General features: G+C 32.9%; 1 protein-coding gene across 2 annotated transcripts; it reads left to right on the forward strand.

The window, feature by feature from the left end:
- Positions 1-7,109: 7,109 nt before the first annotated feature.
- LOC8272425 (CLP protease regulatory subunit CLPX1, mitochondrial) lies at positions 7,110-17,987 on the forward strand. 2 transcript variants are annotated; one of them, XM_002516624.3, is made up of 15 exons: positions 7,115-7,906; positions 8,483-8,544; positions 9,838-9,938; positions 10,481-10,560; positions 11,710-11,760; positions 14,448-14,522; positions 14,627-14,704; positions 14,940-14,996; positions 16,055-16,125; positions 16,222-16,321; positions 16,501-16,605; positions 16,964-17,026; positions 17,178-17,300; positions 17,479-17,634; positions 17,741-17,987. In XM_002516624.3, exons 1-15 carry the CDS (start codon positions 7,403-7,405, stop codon positions 17,810-17,812), a joined length of 1,698 nt encoding a protein of 565 aa, XP_002516670.2. In that variant the 5' UTR covers positions 7,115-7,402; the 3' UTR covers positions 17,813-17,987. The 2 variants fall into 2 exon arrangements, with proteins under 2 accessions (XP_048232450.1, XP_002516670.2); XM_048376493.1 differs by lacking the exons at positions 17,479-17,634; positions 17,741-17,987 and having other exon boundaries at positions 7,110-7,906; positions 17,183-17,233.
- Positions 17,988-21,096: the final 3,109 nt, after the last annotated feature.

Genomic DNA, 21,096 nt, shown 5'->3' on the forward strand with positions numbered 1-21,096 from the left:
TAAATAAAATAAAGCAGAAAGTAAAACTTAATTATTACAACCCGCCTACAACTATGATTGTGAAAAGGAAAAGGACCTAAAACTATACAGAAGCCAAAAGTACATCAAAAATTGCCAAAAAAATATAAAAGTTGGAGGCTGGCTTGAACAACTGATTGACTCTATGTGAAGAGCCAATCGACCCTAGGGTTTTTCGGGCTAATTTTTATCGTTCATTAGCATATTCTCGCATTTCTAGAGCTGAAATTTCACATACACAAACTTTAAAATTGATTAGAATAAAAAAAATAGGAAAAAGCATTAAAATAGAAGCAATAAAAGTCAATTAAACAATCAAAATCCTAAATTACTAAAGGCCCTAAATACCGTAAACTAACAGAAAGCAAATCAAAACAAGAAAATCATGTTTAACAGATTTGATTACCTAATCGTAATGACAAATAAATCTAAATATTGGTTCTATAATAAGTTTCTAATTTGATCTAAAAACCCTAATTGTCAAAATGTCAAATTTTAAAACCCTAAATTCTTATTATCATAATCAAACCCTATTAACATGTATATTCATAAAAAAAAACCTAATCTATCATACTTATCATAGATCAAAACCCTAATCATATTTCTAAGAACAAATAATAAAAGAAAATAAAAAAAGGAATGAAAGAACTGATTTTATGATGAATGTGGATGTATGGTTGAAGGAACCTTCAAGTTGTCACCATGAATGTTGGATCTGCGAGTCTCAGGTGATGAGAATGCAGTTGAATTGAAGACCGGGTAGGAATCCAGTGCTGGATCTGGCTTAGCGAAACCTTCTGTCAATTTAGAAAAAAATTTCAAAAATGATCTTTCTTCAATGGCTTGTTTCCTAAAATTGCTATTTCTTCAGTGGTTTAGATCTTCTAATGACGACTAAGAATGATAGTGTTTTTCTTTCTTTTTCCTTTGGGTTTTCTCTTTATTTTTCCTTTCTTAGTGTCTCTCAAATCTTAATGTCACTTACTGCCAATTTTCAATTTTTCCTCCCCCCCTTAAAATTGTAAACACCTCTTTCTATTTATAGAGGTAGGGTTTTAAGGGAAGCCCTAAGGAAAACGATAGATTTTAGGAATATATCGATAATTATCTCATTTTATTTTTAAAATTTAAATAATTATCAATTAAAAGGATGATTATCATCAAGAAAATCTTCTAGAATCTGTATTTAGATATGAAATCGTCACAAAAAAATAAAATTGGAGTGTAAAAATCTCAATCGGCTCTATATATAGGGAGCTTGAAAAGTTCAAATAAGTCTCTAAATTTGTAAAAACTATCATTTTTTACCCTCAAACTTAATTTCTTTGACAATTAGGTCCAAATTAATTTTAATAAGATAATTCCAATTGGATTAACCTTGACCCTAGCCTCAGATTCACCTATCCTTCACCTCCCGAGATCTGAGAAAGCAGTAACTTTCATCATAAAGTTTTCCATTTTTTCCTCGATATCTAAATCTAAAAAAGGGATGCTGATACCTGCCCCCGATTTGTCAAAATTTATGAGCATGAAAATGCATTAAATAAATACAGACAAAACATAGACATCAAGGATATGGAAAAAGGATATATGAGCTATAACAGCCACTCCTCATAAACTCGATCTAAAGTTGCTGATTCAATATGGGGCCATGCCCATTTGAGGTGAGGACTTCGCCTGCTAAGGTTGAGGATTTCGCTCTACTGGGGACTTGAGGATTTCACATGCTTGGATTTCAGGACTTTACCTGCTTGGGTTGAGGGCTTCGCCTGCTTGGATTGAGGACTTCAACTACTTTTTTGGGGAACTACACCCGTTGAATTGGGATCCACGCCTGTCTAATTTGAGAGTCATGCCCGATGATTTGGGAACCAGCCTATCTGATTTGGGAGCCATGCCCGATGATTTAGGGACCACGCCCGTTGATTTGGAGACCACGCCTGATAATTTAGGAACCACGCCCGATAGTTTGGGAACCACGCTCGATGATCTTCTACTGATTGTAATATACTATAGGATGATGATTGTTCTGCTTCGAGATCTTCTACTTCGAGGAGTAAATACTTCGAGGATTAAATTGATCATCCACTTCGGGATCTTCTGTTTCGAGAAATAAATTAGTCATCCACTTTGGAATCTACTGCTTCAAGAAGTACACTTGTTCTTTAGAACTTGAATTGGTTCTCCACTTTTGGAAATAGACTTGTGATCTTCCACTTCGTGATGTATGATGATAATATCTGCTTCGGGAAGTAAACTGGTAAACTTCTACTTTGAGAAGTAAACTGCTGCATCTTTCGCTTCGAAAGGTAAACTTGAGTGTAGTTCGAGCACTTTATTTCTTTTTTAACTTCTTTTTATTTTTCTATTACAGGTTAGTGATATATATACAAATATACATAGAGATCTAATTAAGCAAAAGTAGTGAAGGTATGTGATATGCATGTTATGTATGTAATGCATTTCCAAAAAATCATCCTTTAGTTTGGACAGAGGCATTATGATGCTCATCGGTAAAAGATTGACGATTTGACAAGTGGGTTGTCTACTCTTCAGTCACATGGCATGAAGCCGAATGATTGATAGAAAATGATGAAGACGATGATGCATATCAGAAATCTAAAAGTCATGGTGACGATAGAAAGTGCAGATCTAGAGATAACACAAGCATGGAAGGACTGAATCATTTTGCCTTGGGGTTGTACTAATACTTGTGCAATGATAATTGGCTTCGCAACAATCTCATACAAATAGCAATGAAATCTCTTTTCCTTTCTTACTTTTACGCCCTAACTTTTGCATAAGCCGTCTTTTCAGGTCTTTTCAGGTTTTCAACTTAGCAGGATAATGTCTTAACTTGTCTAAGCTTCCTTTTTGGGTTTTCAACTTAAGAAACTCTATTTTTGCCTAAGTCGCTCTTTCGAGTTTTCAACTTAGCGTATTCTTTTCTTTTATTTTCTCCTTTTTCTTATTTTCTCTTTTTTTATAGGTTTGGCTACTTGAGAAGTGTGAACTGAAGTGCTCGTAGTCCCTTTTGTTAATGCTTGTAGATGATTTTACTGATTTTCAAGACTTCTCTTGAGACAAGATCGAAGACTCTAGCACTGCTGATTCGTTGAGCGTGATGTCACGATTGATGAAGTGCTATAAATTATTAGATTTTCCCGCAAGAAACACAAGAACAAACTCGAAGAAAAAATAATCTTGCTTCTCTTTAGATCTCATAATACTACTCTTGTTATCAACTAGTCCTTTCAAATTTTCTAGTTGACTATTTTTTTCCTCACTTTTTCCTTAAAATTTGCTTGACTAGCCTGTATAGGTATTCTAGTCAGTAGGATTTATTTTTCTATTTTTTTTCTTCTTCTTTTTCAAAAGATAGTATTTGAAATAGTCTAAATTGACTTGTGAACTTATTGCCCCCGATATTTGAACTCCTTTTAGCATATTTGAGTATAATTTTTCTTATTTGATATAGAAGTTTCTAGCTTGATCTAAATTTTTTTGAGTCAAATGTAATCGATCTTGCATGTTTCAGGTTTAGAGCACCATTCTTTAATCAATTCTATCTTTGGAGGTCCTTGTTGTTTTTAAGGTTGTTATATGATGAGGGCTGAATTTAGTCTTCTTGCTTTGCCCCTAGTGTGTTAGACAATTCTGCTACCTTGAATTCAATCTTGTGTATCAAATACTATTTTTTTTCTTTTCTTTTTTTTATTCTCTCACTTTTCTCTCTTCAAGAGTTATATTATGTGTGATTGAAATGTACCTAGAATTGTCATTTGTGCGCTTATTAAATAAATCAATTCAAATATAATTAATGTTAAACATGCTAATGTAATGATAATTGTAATGTAGAATACCATTAAGATAAACATCATAAAACAAGCGAAAATCAAAGTTATATCATTGATCCTAAAAGCATAATCATATTTTTATTTCCAAATAAATCAAGAGCTAAATCTTGTGAAGTTTCATCATCTTTAAATGGTAGCTTTTCAATCTCTGTAGCTTCAAAGTTTTCCATGCTCTAACCAGCTTTAGCATTTTCAATTTTTTCTACTTGTAAGCCATCATTGTACAAGCTCATGAAGGTCTTGGGATTCTTTTCAGAAGGCTTGTTCTTCATTAAAACTGCTTTGTTTTTCCATCTAGTCAAGAAGTCATAAAAGGATTCATTAGGCTTTTGCTTCGTCGATTCCAAATCCCTTATAGAGATTTTCAGGTGAGCATTATAGTCATATTGCTGCACAAAAGCATCACAAAGCCTTTTCCAATCAGACTTGATGGATCTTTCTAACCCATGGTATCAGTTCACAGTTAACCCTTCTAATGAAAGTGCAAACAACTTGATGATTTGGGTCTAAGCCAAATGAGTAGTACTCATGATAGTAGCATATTTTTTTAAGATCTTTGGATCTCCAATTCTGTTGAACTTCTGTATTTCAGGCATTCCAAATTTGGAAGGCAATTTATCTTCTCCAATCAATATCAATTCTTCAAAATCAAAGGTTAAATCTAAACCTTGATCTTTTAGCATATCTTGCATCTTGTCGAGCCTTTTACTTAAACTATATAGAATCTCAAATTCCATAACAACTTTTGCAGTAAGAGCACTCTTTCTTACCTTGTTCTAGCATGCAGTCATATAAGTTCTAGAGATGCTCACCATGTGCTTCTTCATCATGAGTAGCAGCAACAATAGTTGTAGGGGCAATAATAGTCTTTTGGATAGTCTATTTCTTAAAAATCTCAACCAAAGCTTGCCAGAGTTCCTCTCGGATCATAATCCTTAGGTCAGCCATGTTTGATAGCATCAATGTCTTGCTTGTGGACTATATTTATTTCAGCTTTTCAAGTGCTACTTCTTGGGCTCTTGTCTTGAATGCTAGTGAAAGGGGCCCTCTCGATATTAATTCTTGTCTTATTCTCTAAGGACGATAATTTAAAATGACTTTAAAACATAGCTAGAGTGATGTATGGAAATACAATATTTTTCCACTAGTTCATGATAATTATAAAATCTAAAACATGCTCAGTTGAATTCATCCCTGATTATCTCGATAAATTATATCATGGACCTAGGTTCACATAGCATTGTAAATCTGGGCCATCTTACACGTGTATAATATTTTATTTTTAGGGCTTTTTTCTTAATTGTATTTAATTTTTTTATATTGCTTTTTGGATTATAAAATAGTCATGTCATAAACTAATTAATTATAAAATCCAGAATATAATTTTTATATTTGATATTTGATGTATTAATAATTTTATTAAGAATTAAAATTTAATAATAAATTTTATTTCTTATTAAATATTAATTATTTTCTTATTAACATTTTATTAGTAGTTACTTTCTCCATTCTATACTAATTGATGTGTTTTAATATTTTATTTGGATTAAGAAAGTATTTAATGGGTTTAATTATAGAGAATAAATAACTAATTGAGATAAATGAGTCTTCTATAGATATTAATATGTGTATTATACTAAATGAACCTCAAGTAAACATTTAATGAACTTATAGTTTATAGATTATAGATATGTTGTCATTTAAACTATGAATATTGATTTGTTTTATGCACAAATGATATATTGATTACTTATAAAGTGTATATTCATTTATTATTAGTGTCTGGTTCATTAACATGAGCTTTAAATTTATCATTTATAAAATAATATTCATTTGTTATTAGTGTTAGATGAACTTTAGATAGGTTCTTCTGTCCGCCCAACTGAGTTTTCTTCTTTCGTGCTTCAAACGAGAATCTTCACCTGAAAACAAATGTCAAAGCCTTATGGCCATAAGGTGGCTAAATGCCCTCTAATGATTAAGTTAGAAAAGTAAAGTGAATTTAAGTGGGAGGAGAATAATGAGAGTGAGATGATGGCTATGATATTATGCCCTCCCATAATATAGGAGAAATTTCCTAATTGCTTACCTTTTTCATACCTAGATGCATGGGAAGGAAAAAAAGTGAAGAGGCTGCTGGTCTTACCTTAAACATATTGGTGGAAAGCTCGGGTTGGTGAAGACCTACCGTACTTACTGAGAGGTGGGGTCGAGTTTAGTCGAGACGAGACCTTCTTTTGCGAGGTTGGAGGAGACTAGCTGATGGCGACTAGGAAATGTTAAAGGGCTAAATATTTATGTCTCCATATTCATTACTTATAAATTGTATATTCATCTGTTATTAGTGTAAGGTTTATTAAATATAAAGTGTATATTCATTAACTTTTACTTATGGACTTGTTTTTAACATATGAATATGTTATTTATTACTTATAAAGTGTATATTCATTTATTATTAGTGTCAGGTTCATTAAACATAAACTTTAAATTCATTATGTACAAAATGTATATTCATAAATTATTAATTTTATATTTGTTAAATATAATATTTAAGTTTATTATTTATAAATTGTATATTCATCTATTATTAGTGTAAAATTCATTAAATATGAAGTCTATATTCATTAATTTTTACTAATGAATTTGTTCTTAATATATGAATCTATGTATTTCAATTTATGATTTTTTAAGCTATAATCTATAAACTTAAGTATACGTTTGATAAATTTACAGTTTATAACATATGAACCTACAATTCATTTTATAAATTTAAATCATAATACTGATGTTTGGAGGAAAGAAATATTAAAATTATACTCTTAGTTATATTGATTAACATTTTTATTATTTTAATATATAATTTTTATAAGAATATTAACATATATTCTTAGAAAATAAATTTAGTGTTTAGAAAAAAATATAAAATGCAACAAATTATAAAAATTGAATAAACAATATAATAATTTTTTAATAATAATATGATATAAAATTAAGGAATAAAACATGATAAAAAATAATGTATAATTTATTAATTCATTAATTCATTAAATTTAAATTTATAATTTAAATTTAGTTTTTAATATTTTTATTTATTAGCTATTTAATAATATAAAATATCAATTAATATCTAACTAAAAAAATTCTTACGTCATAATTTTAAAGTATCCATTTAATCTAATAATACTCATGTGTGTTTTAGTCTTGAGGACATAATTTTTATATTCGCGATGTATAATACGTCGTGGCTCTCATTCACCTTAAAATCAGTACGTTTTTGCCGTGCAAGCTTTGTTTGGCCTGGCAGAATTTGGTCAGATATTCTTTTAGTTATATATTAGATAAAACATGCAAACATTTCCTATGTACAATATTTCTCCACCGATTCATGATAATCATAAAATCTAAAATATACCCGCTTGAATTCAACCCCGATTATCTCAAACCCCTCTTTCAAGTTCCCAATTTGAACCATTTATAGTAATAAATTCTCCCTTCTTCATCTTCTTCATATCTGTTAATTTCCCGCCATGGCAGCAGTTTTCAGAGCCAAACCATCAAAAGAAACAGCTTTCTATCAATTCAGATACTTCATATTCAATTACATGCACGCTGGTGGTGCCATCATGTCTACCTCTACCTCTTACTGTACCCACCGTAATAAATGGGACGATCATTTCTCTAACACTCCTTATCACTTCACTTCTTTTAAGCCTGTGTCTTTGCGTGGTGAATTCATTGAAAAGGGTAATCAGTTATTGGATAATAAGAGAAATTGGAGCGAGAAATTGAAAAATAGTAGTGGTGGTGGGTCTAACTATGGGGACCCACCAGAGGTGTGGCAGCCACCGGGAGATGGGATTGCAACGGTTAGAGTAAGTGAAGTCCGTGGTGGTGAAGGTAGAGGTGGGCCCGGGTCGAATTCGAAGGATGGATGTTGGGGTGGATCTGATTTGGGTAATAATTTTCCAACTCCAAAGGAGATATGCAGGGGACTTGATAAATTTGTTATTGGACAAGATAGGGCTAAAAAGGTGAGTTTTCTTTGGTTTACTTGGTTGCTTTAGAATTACGAAATGCTTGTTTTTATGTTTGAAAGTGAAAAATGCATTCACTATTTTTTCTCTTGGCAATTACTTGTAGCTTTTATTACAGAATTGTTTCCTTTGGTACATATGATGGATTTCAATTCACAAATTTTGTTTCAGTTATGTGTTTTAGCACATAGGTGCTGCAATTGGAAAGTAAACTAAATAAACCGGATATGGTTGTCAGACAAAGTTTTGTTCTTTGCTTCAGTGAAAGTATTTCTTGCTGACTTTCATGCGGAAACAGTTTTGAATGCTCGTATGGTTATCAATTTTTTTTAAATCTCTTTTGTAGCTTTTCTGATAACCAGGAAAAAAAGGGATCCGTCTGCTGTATTTCAAATATTGCTCAGTGGTTTGTAGGAGTTTAAATATGTATAAACAGTAGCAGTAGCTGCTAAACATTGTCTGATCCATAGTCACATCTCTCTTCGTATTCTTCTCTTTTCTAACTTTATCTCAATATCTTGTACATGTCTTTTGCTGTGTTTGTGAATATATTACATGTTGTCTTCAATACAGGTGCTTTCTGTCGCAGTTTACAATCACTATAAGAGGATCTACCACGATTCCATTCAGAAATGGTCAGTTGTATCACTCCCACACGCATGAACGCACACACACAAACACAACACACACAAAGCCCCCTAATTCCCTTCCTTTTCTCCAAATAGTTCGTGAAAGGTTGATCAATTGATTGCAATTTTTGTGATTCACATTGGTTTCCCATGAAACTCTATGCACTAGCTGAACGACGGGGTAACTTATAAATTATGTAAGGTTAATTTTAATGTGGCATAAATTTCTAGTATTATGCTTTTCGCCTGAGTTTTCTCATGGCTGGTTTGGCGAAAGAGTGTAGTTTCCAGTATTATGAAACTTGTTAGGTTAGCAGCTAAATCTTATCTTATTTGGTTTGGAAAATGAGAAGGAAGAATATAAACATCTGGCTCTTCAAGTTTTAATCTTCTTGTTACCAGGCTTCATATTTTGGCTAGGATTTGTGAAACCAGATATGCAGAAGTGTGGTCTGCAGTAAATATTATTGATTTACATTACTAACCGTGGATGCGTTTGCATCTGTTTGTGCTGACTATCTCTGTTATAGTCCTAGTTGGCAAATTGTGGAACTTGGATCTCACATTAAAAGTATGAGCTTTCAGTGAGGGATTTATATGGACTTGGGTTCTTTTACCTCAATGACTAGCTTTTGAGGTATGATTCTCCTAAGGTTCGTAAGAATTGGTACTAGAGCTGCCCACTATGCCTCCCAGTTCTAAACAAGCAGCATGGTGGTGACATCAATATTGTAGTGTTCGCGTGATGCTGGCATTGTAGTGTTTGTGTGGGGCTAGATTTAACTAGCACAATGTCTCATTGCAGAAAGCTATCTGATGTGGACTGTTGAGTGTGGTGGGCTGTTGATCCTAGTTGACAAGATATGGAACTTGGATCCCACATTAAAAGTGTGAGATTTCAATGAGGGGTTTGCATGAACTTGGACTCTTCCACCTCAATAGCTAGCTTTTGAGGTGTGGTTCTCCTAAGATTCATAACATACTTAACATAGGTGGTGGTTTCATTTTCTTCTTTCTAATTTTCATTTTAATCAGTCACCTGACCAATAGTTTATTGATATTGCATAGCATAATCTTTCTTGCTACTTTGGTGCAATCATTCTCCTATCATATGATGATTCTAGCCTTGTCAATAATGCCCTTTTCATTTTTTTAATCCTTCAGTGGGTGCAAATCCTTTTTATTGGATATCATAGGGTCAATAATCAATAACTAGCATGTGCATCCACATTCTTGAGTCACAGTTGTTTATAATGTTTATTTGACTTCTAACATGTTTATTACAACTTGGGAAGTTAGGTCTGCAGGAGATTCGGGGAACAACAAAGCAGAAGCTATGGATGAGGATGGAGTAGAACTTGAGAAAAGTAACATTCTTCTAATGGGACCAACAGGCTCAGGTAATTTTCTCATTGTCCATATTTTGACTGCTTAGTGTCCTTTACTTTTTATTGTAATGTCTGATGCGGACAAGGAAAACATCAAGAAAAACAAAATTCATAGATTCAAGAGATTTAGAATTTTGGTCTGTCTTAGGCAGTTGAGTTATAATCATTCCCTCCACCCAGAACTAAAATGGAAATAATAATTTCGGAAGGGGCAATTATCTCATTGTCAGGGATCCAGATATTTGATTCCTCATACACTGGATGGATAAATAATATTGCTATCCCTTTTTGAATGCCATGACTTCATGAAATTTGGAATTATGGACATTGCTAAAAGGGTTATACTCATATATTGCTGCCACCTTTTCTTTTTCATTGTTCGTTTGATTTACTATTATTCCTTAAAATGTTTTAATTATCTGTTTTCTTATTTTATTTTATTTTAACGCATGGTAATAAAGTTCATATTTTTATTTCTGTTTAATTGATTGTTGTTGACACTTCTATTTACTGGTCTCACTTGTTTGCTGTATCTGATGCCATTTCAAGGACAGGGAAGACATTACTTGCCAAAACCTTGGCACGCTTTGTGAACGTTCCCTTTGTAATTGCTGATGCAACAACCTTGACTCAGGCAAGTTGGTGGCATTCATAGAAGATCATCATCACTTAATTGATTCTTGTTTTCATCCACGTTTGCATTCTGTGATAGATTTGAAATTGTTATGCAGTAATGTGACATAGTTTTGCTCTATAGGATTTTGTCTTTCTAAATGTTTGTTGATTTGTCCAAGTGACAATATCACATGTATGTTAGTTTGTGTTCTATTACCGAGTGTTTCACTTGAAGATATCTGGATTGGTGGAGACCTACTGCAAGATGGCTTAAAATTTAATGGTTTCTGGAGTCAAAGAGGGCAAATAATTTATTTAATGAGATCATAATTTTCTTTTTGGATTAGTCATATTTATAGCAATGAAATAGAACCCTAGAATCTATTTTTTTGAGAGAATGAGATTTGAGTCCTCAATACAAACAAAGACACTTAATATATATATATATATATATATATATATATATATATATATTTATATATATTTTGCAGCCTTCAAAATTTGGCTTGTAGAGTTTTTTTTTTTTTTTATCTTTAGGGTGCTTTAAGGTGCCCTCGGGGTATGTTTAGCACATGGTGCAACAGCAAGCACTAGTTTAACATTTTTTCTTTTACTTAAGAAAAGGGTGGGGTATAGGGGATGATTTAGTGGCAATAGTTGTCAAGGTTGTTTTATCATCTGATTCCACTAGGATCATTGATTTTTCTTGGTGCTCCTTGTCCTTTGAAAATGTATGAAGACTGTTGCTTGAACTCAGATATGGTGTCAACAAACAGTCACATTCAGACTCAGTATGTGTAGTTATTGACAATTTCGGTTAAGTGTTTGATATATTGCAGTTATTGACAAACCCAAGTCCATTCTAGGTGTTTGATATATTGCTGCCATCTAGAGATTAAGTGAAGAGCTATAGTAGCAAAAATTTAGTACGTAAATAGTTGCATGGCCTAATGTTTGTTTGAATTTTTTTTTGCTTTTTTTCTTTTTCTTTGGGGATCTGGATGGGTGAGTTTAGGGGATTGGATAGAGTTTTTTGAGTACACTATTATTCCTGAATATTCTTTGGTGATTTTATTCTTTACTCCTCTGTGTGAAGTGTGGGTGCTAAAACTAGAATATTTTATTATGATAAGCACATTTTTTATGTTCCCTGAAATGCTATGTGCAGGCAGGATATGTTGGGGAAGATGTGGAGTCCATATTGTACAAGCTACTCATGGTAGTTTCATAAAACCTTAACTCCCTTCTCTTTCACATACTGCTAAAGTTTAGAAAATTGACTTCCAATAACAGTGACATGTATGGTCTTGCTCGTTTAGGGGATAGTATGTTTTGTTTTAAACTTTACGAACTTTCTCCATATAGTGCATATACTATGTGAAGCTTCTTGCTGTTTCTATAGGCATCCAGGATGAAAACGAAATTTGATTTTCTTAAATGATATGGTTGGTTAGTTCAGTTGATGGAGAAGGAAACTTTTGAGTACTCTAGACGAGCAATTATGCCATTGTTTTTGGCTACATTGAGCCTTGAAAATAAACATTTGTTTTAATACCAATACCATTCCAAACTATGGGCATGGATCTCATGAGTTTTGACAATATGGTAGATGGTGTTTTCTTTGCCCTCTATGGATTAGTTGTCATGGTATTTAGTATTATATGTAATTGGGTTGGACTATAATGTGATAAATGGGTTTGGGTAAAACTCATTCCTAAAAGCTAGCTTACAAGAAGAGGGTGCCCAATTCACATATATATACCATAACAATCCAGTCACTTAGCAATATGGGACAAATACAACTTCAAATACTTTCCCTCATGTTTAGCGTGACATACAAATGGGTTGCGTTCAAACCCATCATCACAGACAAAAGTCTGGCTCTTATACCATGATAAATGAGCTTGGGTAGAACTTATTTTCAAAAGCTAGCTCAAAGGAACACGGTGCTCAATTCACATGTATATACCATAGCAGTCCAATAACTTAGCAATGTGAGGACAAATACAACTTCTAACATTATGTAATTTTATGCTTCAATGTTTGTTATTCCATTTGTACTGTTAATGAATTTATTAATGCTAGTCATTCCATTCCCTTGCACCATGTCCCTCATCATGTTGTAATCCTGCCCTTTTTGATGTGTTTGCATGTGAACAAGCTAGTTTGTTTTTAATCTGTTTGCGTATGGATAAGCAAATTTTTCTAGGTACACTTTTTTTAGCTTCTTGCAATCATAACCACTTACTTAGTACAGCTGTTTATCCTGACAAAGCTGAGATGGAAACTTTGTGGTATAGGAAAGCCTCGAGGATCTAAACTCTTTTTAGCGGTTCAGTTGAGATATTGATGTTGAAATCTGATATATTCGAAGTCGAAAGCGTCTAGAGGTTGGTTTTGGGAAGATTTTGAAGTCCTAGGCTGGAATACCAAATTGAAGGACTGTTTTCATATGTACCATAGTGATTTCTTTTTTTCTTTGAGGGGAACAGTGAAGGTTATTAATGCACATGTGGTTTGAGCAAGAAAGAAAGAAACAGTCAAAATCAAGACTCTTAGACCTGGTCTGGAATTGAATAAAATATATTAAGATATCACTGTAGTCAAAGTTTAACGTAATTAGATTTTTGCTAATATTTACTTTGAACATTTTTGCTGCACATTGAAATTTAATGGTCTGTTTTATAGTAGAAGGAATAGTTAAAAGAAAGTGTTAAATGGCAATATATCTATTTATTAATAATATAAAACTAGCATTCCTAAGGTATGATTTACGTATGATAAATTTAATAAGGATAATTCTAATGATGGCAAAAGAATTCATTCGAGAATTATTTAGATTATTGAGTATTAAATCTCATTTTTCAGTCTTAAGGCAAATGTATAGGACGCAAACATCATGCAGGATCAATCCCAGCCTCTGCAGCTTGCTAAGTTGCAATTTTATTTTGTTATAATCGTTTTTGGACATGTCACCCTTCAGCTGGCAGCTCTACTCGCTTGAACCAAGCCAGATCAGCTGGTTCTATTGTTACCCAGCTGAGGTGTGTAGGTCAAGGCTGATTTTGTGCAAGTTGGGTTTCATAGGCAGAAAGTACATTCTACTTTTCCTTTCCTGGCTTTTCTGGTCTAGGAACTCCAAAACTGTAAAAACAAAAGAAGAAAAGAAGTGTTAGTCGTAGTTCTCAAGTAGATCACTATCACTGCTTTAGAACCCTAATTAGTGACGCCAAAAGTGATGGAAAGAGAAGTTCCAAAGTTGTCTATTTCATGAAAAAAAAAGAATTTTACGATTCTAAAACCTTAAAAAAGCTTAGGTCTTGGTTTAAGAAATAATAGATTGCAGCCGTTGGTTTAAAATCCTACTTAAAGATGCCGAAATTACCCAAAGCTTATATACTGCCACAATGATGTGAAAAGTGGTTCCAAATGTGAATAATACTTTTGCCACAGTGATCTGACTTGCTGTTACAGTGACCAAAACTGATTTAAAACAGAAAGGAAATCTCATTAGTCCTGATGTATGAAGGATTCAACGTTTAAAAATTTACAACGGACACATGTTTTGGACAAAAGTATTTCTTTATGATTGTGGTGATGCGTCTAGTTATCGGAACATGTACAGTATAAGGTATCTACTAAAGGAAGTACCTTCTGTTCATGCACCTATAATATGTGTGGCTGTTACTTATTGGATCATGCTTGATTCCAGTGGCTCATAATCTAGTGTTTTTTCTGAGTAGCATGTGAAGAACTAGCATGGCTGGTGCACCTCTGTTATGACGATAGATAACATGATTCTATTGTGCTTTGGAAAATTAGTTAGACTATGGATTCTGCGCCGACTGCACACGGGTCGTTCTAATCTGTCCATTCCCTGTTTTATCATCATTCTTCTTATCTCAGGCTGCTGACTATAATGTGGCAGCTGCCCAGCAGGGCATCGTATACATCGATGAAGTCGACAAGATCACTAAAAAGGTTTCTTGTACCATTTTATTATTACATTGCTCTATATTAATTGTCCTTCTTTCCTTCATGCTTTCTAAAAGACAAACTAACATGTTTCATATTTTTATATGCAGGCTGAGAGCGTTAACATTAGTAGAGATGTCTCAGGTGAGGGTGTTCAGCAAGCATTACTAAAAATGCTTGAAGGAACGGTACGTGCTTTCCATTTGTTTGCATAAACTGTAGGAGCAATTTAATTATGTAATCTCACTTTATCTCTCCATTAACACTGTGAAGCTGCCAAATGACCCATCTGTTTTAAGTGTTTCTTGAGTGTAGCAGATTAGAAGAATTTACACACTTGGCACAAGGGGAGAAAAAGAAACAGCATAGTGAACTATTAATTCTTATTATCTATCTATAATCATGATCCATTGCTTGATTTAGGTTGTCAATGTGCCAGAGAAGGGAGCTCGAAAACATCCTAGAGGTGACAATATTCAGGTAACATGCAGCATAATTTATAAAACTACTTCTGATGGATTGGTCTCTTCACAAGTTGCAATCTTTTAAATGACAGTATGTGTTAAAGAATCATTTCACCAGAAACTTACAACCTGTTTGGATGGAGGTTTTTCTGGGTGTTATGAACCTCCATCCTTTGTTTGGAAGGAAGAACAGTTTAGGATCTAAGGCTTTTGGATGTTTTTAAACCCTTCAAATCTCAACCTACCAAATCGGTAGATTGAGGAGGTTATAGTTTAAAAAACTTTATATTACCTTCTAAAACCTTCATTTACCATCCATTTCTCCCAAATAGAGTAATATTAAAAATTCTACCCGTACCTTCTAAAACTTTATCTCTATTTACCTCATAAAACCTTATTTTACCTTACTTTCATATTTGCCAGACACAATTTTAGCTTGTGTGGATGGAGGTCTTTTAAGGTTTTTGAGGAATATATGAGGTTTTAGAACTTTCAACCCCTTGTTTGAGAAGTACTAATTAAGAGGTAAGGTTCTTAGAGGTTTCTAAATACATTAAAAACTCTTCAAATCTCAACCCACCAAATTGGCAGGTTAAGGAGGTTAGAGTTTAAAATTTTTATATCACCTCATAAAACGTTCATTTATTATACATCATTTCCGAACTAAGTAAAATTAAAAATCTACCTTACCTCCTATAGCCTTACATCTATTTACTTTTATAAAACTTTACCTTATTTTAGCTTATGCTAAAATATTTAATTGAAAATATGGGGGTGGCTAAGGATCAAAGACTAAACCTTTAAATTATGGTGCTTGGATACCATGTCAAAGAACCATTAAATTCTAAAGCTTAATCTATTGGGTGAAACCCAAGAATAGCTGTAATATCTATAATAATATGCATTTATGTTAGAAATGTAAGACTTGGTAAGGATTTTGGCCATGGGCCAAGTCTTGATGAACTATGATTAGTGAGCTTCTGCTTCTGCTCGTGTCTGCAATATTTTCTTGTAATTCTTCTTTACTTCTTAGCTTAGATTGCTCATGTCTTTTCTTGATTTTTTTTTTCACAGATTGATACAAAGGATATTCTCTTCATATGTGGAGGTGCCTTTATCGACTTGGAGAAGACTATTTCGGAGAGGTCTTTTGACCATATAGACTTCTATTATTGTCCTTGTGAAAATAGTTTACTTATCTCGAAAAGGAGAAACGTTAATGGAAATTGTTTTACATACAGGCGCCAAGACTCTTCTATTGGGTTTGGTGCACCAGTACGTGCAAACATGAGAATGGGTAGTGTTACTAGTGCTGCTGTGACATCATCTTTATTGGAGACTGTAAGTGCAAACAAGAGCTTGATCAACAAGTACCAGTTTATAGCTTTTTTCTAGGAAAATCTTTTTATTATATATATATATATATATATATATTGTTCTTTTTTATTTTTGTCCTTTCTTTTCTTTTTTTCTTATAAATATCAGTATCCTCAGACTGCATGAACTTTTCTCATTGGCAGGTTGAAAGTGGTGATCTTATTTCATATGGTTTGATACCTGAATTCGTGGGAAGATTTCCTGTCCTTGTGAGTTTGTCAGCTCTTACAGAGAATCAACTTGTGCAGGTAATATATTGAAATGGCTTTTTCTGATACATATAATTTATTCAACTTTTTCTATGATGCTGCTAAGTAATTGAAAAAATCATGGAGAAAATTTACTAAATAATGTCATTGAATGAGGGAGTTCAATGCATGTACTGCAAGGTCATGGTCAGTGTTTCATTAGGATTAAAAGCTTAGTGAAAATTTGTTTAAAGTGTTCAAAGAGTTTCTCCATGGAATGGTTTTTGATGGAAACCCTACAATTCATGGAGTCAACAATATTTAATTATTTTTGCAAAAAGTATTATAAATCTTTGTAGTTTAATGAATATTATTATCTGTTTATTCGTTGTTACCTACTGCTGATAACATTTTGTAGGTTCTGACAGAGCCAAAAAATGCCCTTGGAAAGCAATATAAGAAGATGTTTCAAATGAACGGTGTAAGTATCCTTATCATGCTTAGAAAGTCAGAAGGTCTATCTTTGCATATTCATATTAATTTTAGGAATTCTTTGTGAGCTCTCCCTTTATCGGTTGCGCAGAAACATAATTGTTTTGGAGCCATTTTTAAAATTTTATCAACTTTGGCAGGTTAGGCTACACTTCACAGAAAATGCTTTGAGATTAATTGCTAAAAAAGCAATAACCAAAAATACTGGGGCGCGAGGGTTGCGGGCCATACTAGAAAATATCTTGATGGATGCCATGTATGAGGTATGTTGCTTATGTGTTTTTGAATTTCCTAATAATGGTGGAAAGACCAGTCTATGGTATTACAACTACAGCTGGATATCTATGACAGACTGGATGGTTAGGTGAAAGACGCCAAATAGTGTATGTATTTGTGGTTAGTTGATCCAGAAAATGATTATATACTTTTATTTTTGTGCAGATTCCTGATGTTAAAACAGGAGAAGATATTATAGATGCTGTTGTAGTTGATGAAGAGGCAGTAGGAACTGAGGGATGTGGAACAGGAGGCAGGATCCTCTATGGTAAAGGTGCATTGGATCGTTATCTTGCTGAAAACAAATTAAAGGATTCAGAGGTGTGTATTACTTATTGATTTTTCTTTTTCTATTTGTTAGACTAAAATTTGAACTGGTATTATAGTCCTCAAACTTTTAGTGCTAATGGATTGATTATGTTTGTAGAGAACTGTGGACGGGACTGATGGAGATCCAGAGGTGGAAACAGAGCTTTCTTCCATAGTGGCTAGCATGTAATTTTATTGTAGTCAAATTCATGTACATAGTAGTCCATATTAGATTAATAAATTTTAAAAATGCAATCCTAGTGCATTCATTCCACGAAATTGTGCAGTACTTGATTCAATGGAGCTGCAGTCAAGGTAATGTAATTGTACATTTTTTAATCATGCGGCAGCCTTACCGATGATTATCTTGCTGTTATTTGCCTTTAACATATCCCTTCTCTTCAGCATCATTTTCTGGAAAAATAAGTACTCTGTTTGAGGATTGTAAACCGAGATCAATCTGCCTCCCAGGAAGTTGTTTCAGCAGTACACCAATCTCCAATCCTACTGCAAGGTGAGGGCTCTGACCTTCCCCTAGAATCCACACCGGGTGCGAGGAGTAGCCCTTGCTTTACGATCTCTTTCATACCTGGAAGATTCAAAATTTGAAAGCCATTACGTCCATGATACAGCCCCCTCTAACTACAAATGGGACTTAGATTGAAAGGTTTCACACCAGCCCGCCCCGGGTGATTAAAAAATGGGAAGAAAGCTGTTCATTCTACAACTCATGCCTACTCAACTAATCTCACAAGTAAATGCTTGTTCGCATCGCAACTAATAGAAAAAAAAAAAAAACTACTAGACTAGACTAGTAGTTGAGTGCTCCTTGTTGTTCGGATCTTGCCCGAGAGGAATGCATGGCACCCTGGCGCTTCATGGGATGGGCATTTGCAGTCCCCCTCCCTCTAATCTAACCTTACCTCGCTCGCCCATTGTCATTAAGTCGGGTCTAGATGCGGTTAAAGAATTGCCTGCAGAATTTCCCTCGACTCTTCCTAAAAAAAAAAAAGCTTTCTGCATCATCAGTGGCGTTAATGCAGGTTTTTTTTTTCTCCTTTTGTCTAGCTCCTCGAAAACAACGTTCGACTCGCATGTGTTAAGCATATAGCTAGGATCCATTTCTTTTTTTGAGCATGAAAAAATATGGGTTCTACTATCTATCTGGTAGAGTCAACAAAATGGAGTTCCTTTTTTGTAACTCCAAAGGGTCCCCAGGTGTTATGGCAATCTGCCACGTGGTTGTTGTTGAGAAAGACAAAGGGAGAGGTGTTTCACGATCAGTATTGGAAATGAATGGAGAAGCGGTTGAACGTGCGGAACCACATATTGGATTACTCCAGTGCGGCACGAAGCCCTCAATAGTAAGTTGTAAGTACTACTGCGCCGCTATTTGAGTTTAGTAAAGGCCATTTCCTAATTAATTCTTTCGCGCATCAGCGCTCATCCGTTGCTTGTTGGATCCACTTACTGCCTCCAGTTCTAGGTCAATCTAATGGGGGGTCGGTTGGGCTATCCTTTCAAGAGATCTAACTTTCCTTTATGCCTTTAATCCATATGTAAACCTTAGGCAATCAATCCGCTTTCAAGCTTGTATCAATACCTCTTTTTTCCATTCGGTGGGAGTGCTGAGGCAATCTATCTAGTGTGAAAACCAGTTCCTGCCAGTCAATTTGTTGGGTTTGTGTAATACCTTTTCTTTTTAAGGCAGAGGCAGTCTCAAGTACTTTACCATCTTTGGTCGTATCACAAATCGAGTTGTCGTGGAGAAGTCTTATACGGTATGTTAGATCACTTCTCATAGTACTTTGCAAAAGAGAAAGTATATTCGATTTTCGTAGATTGTTCTCTTATCATCATTCATCTCAACACTTAGCTTTGCAAGTCTAACTAACTATTTGATCTTTAAACTATATTACTTGTTTGAATTTGCTGGCCAGTAGTATGCAACTATTTTCCTTGGATAACAAGTAATTTATTGATTTGATCCTATTGTTTTAGAGGTTGTAATGCAAATCTACAGTTAGTGTTTATTAGAAACTTGAATTGAATTTAATTGAGAGGATTGGTATAATGGATACTAAGGAGGGTGTATTCAATTAAGAAGACTGAATTTAATTAAGACTTTTAAAGACTTTTTTTGAATGAATTACTTTTAAAGAGTTTGAATCTTTAATGATTTTTACTGATTTATGATTTTATGAACGACTTTCACAGATTTTACTTAAAAGTATTTTTATGGACATTGATAGATTATTATTTATATATTATTTAATTATTTTAAAACAAATTTAATTAGTTTATTTTTATTTTTTTACATTTATTTTAAATATTATTTCACATAATATTTTATGCAACTCCATACACAAGTAACATAATTTATTTTATTGTTATATTAAATTCATACCATTTTAAATTTCTTATCTCACAACATGACCACTATTTTTTTTATCAAGTCAATAATTCTTTTGAAAAAGAAACTATCATATATTACAATTTGTCTCTAATTAAACTACCAAATTCATATCATAGTCGCTATATTTTGTTTATTACTTATTTGGTAAATACTTAAATTAATAATAGTCAAGCTTACTAATTATTTAATAAATACTTAAATGACAATTAGGCTTACCAATAAAAAAAATTATTTGAATAATCTTTTTAATAAAATCTAAAAATCTGTATATAGTGGGATTATTTGCTTAAAACAATTCGTTAAATGCTTCATTTAAAATTATATTTTTAGACTCCTTAGTACAAAAAAAGAATATTATTAGTAAATAATAATTACTTTCTAAAGTTTCATCTAATTTGTTATATCTTTTAAGAAAGAAATATAATAAAAAGAAATTAAGACGATAATGAAAGAGAAGCTGAAAAGAAAAAAGATGAGTTTTTTAAAAAAAAAAGTCTATTGAAATTTTAAAGAAAAGTGAAAGAGAAATCTTAAGGATTTTTATTCATAACAATGCATAAAAAGTCATTAAAAATATATAAAAGTTAATGTATATAAAAGTTAATGACTTTTTTTGAATAGTTATTATTATTATTTTTCCCTCTCTTTTCTTTTTTTATTTCTTTTTTTATTCCCTTCCGTCATTCCTTAAGTCCCATAGGTTTGATCTTGTAGAATCTGACCCATTTTCTCATTGAGCGAAGGGTAAGATTACTTTTTAAAAACTTTAGAAATACCTTTTAACTTTTACATATTTTTTTAAAATTTTTAAAAGTTTATATTGAATATCCCGGAAGACTTTTAGAGATTTTTATGGAAATTAAAAATCAGAATGTATTCATTAATAATTTTGATAAACTATGTATTAAGTCATAGGGTACTCAATAAACTTTTAAAGACTTTAAAAAATACATATAAGAATTAGAGGGTATTCAATTACAATTTTTATAAAGTCTTTAAAAATAAGCTAGTATTGAAAAAGTCATTGAAATCTGTTACTTGTATATGGAGTTGCATAT

Source organism: Ricinus communis, chromosome 1 (assembly GCF_019578655.1).
Source record: "Ricinus communis isolate WT05 ecotype wild-type chromosome 1, ASM1957865v1, whole genome shotgun sequence".
Taxonomy (NCBI): domain Eukaryota; kingdom Viridiplantae; phylum Streptophyta; class Magnoliopsida; order Malpighiales; family Euphorbiaceae; genus Ricinus; species Ricinus communis.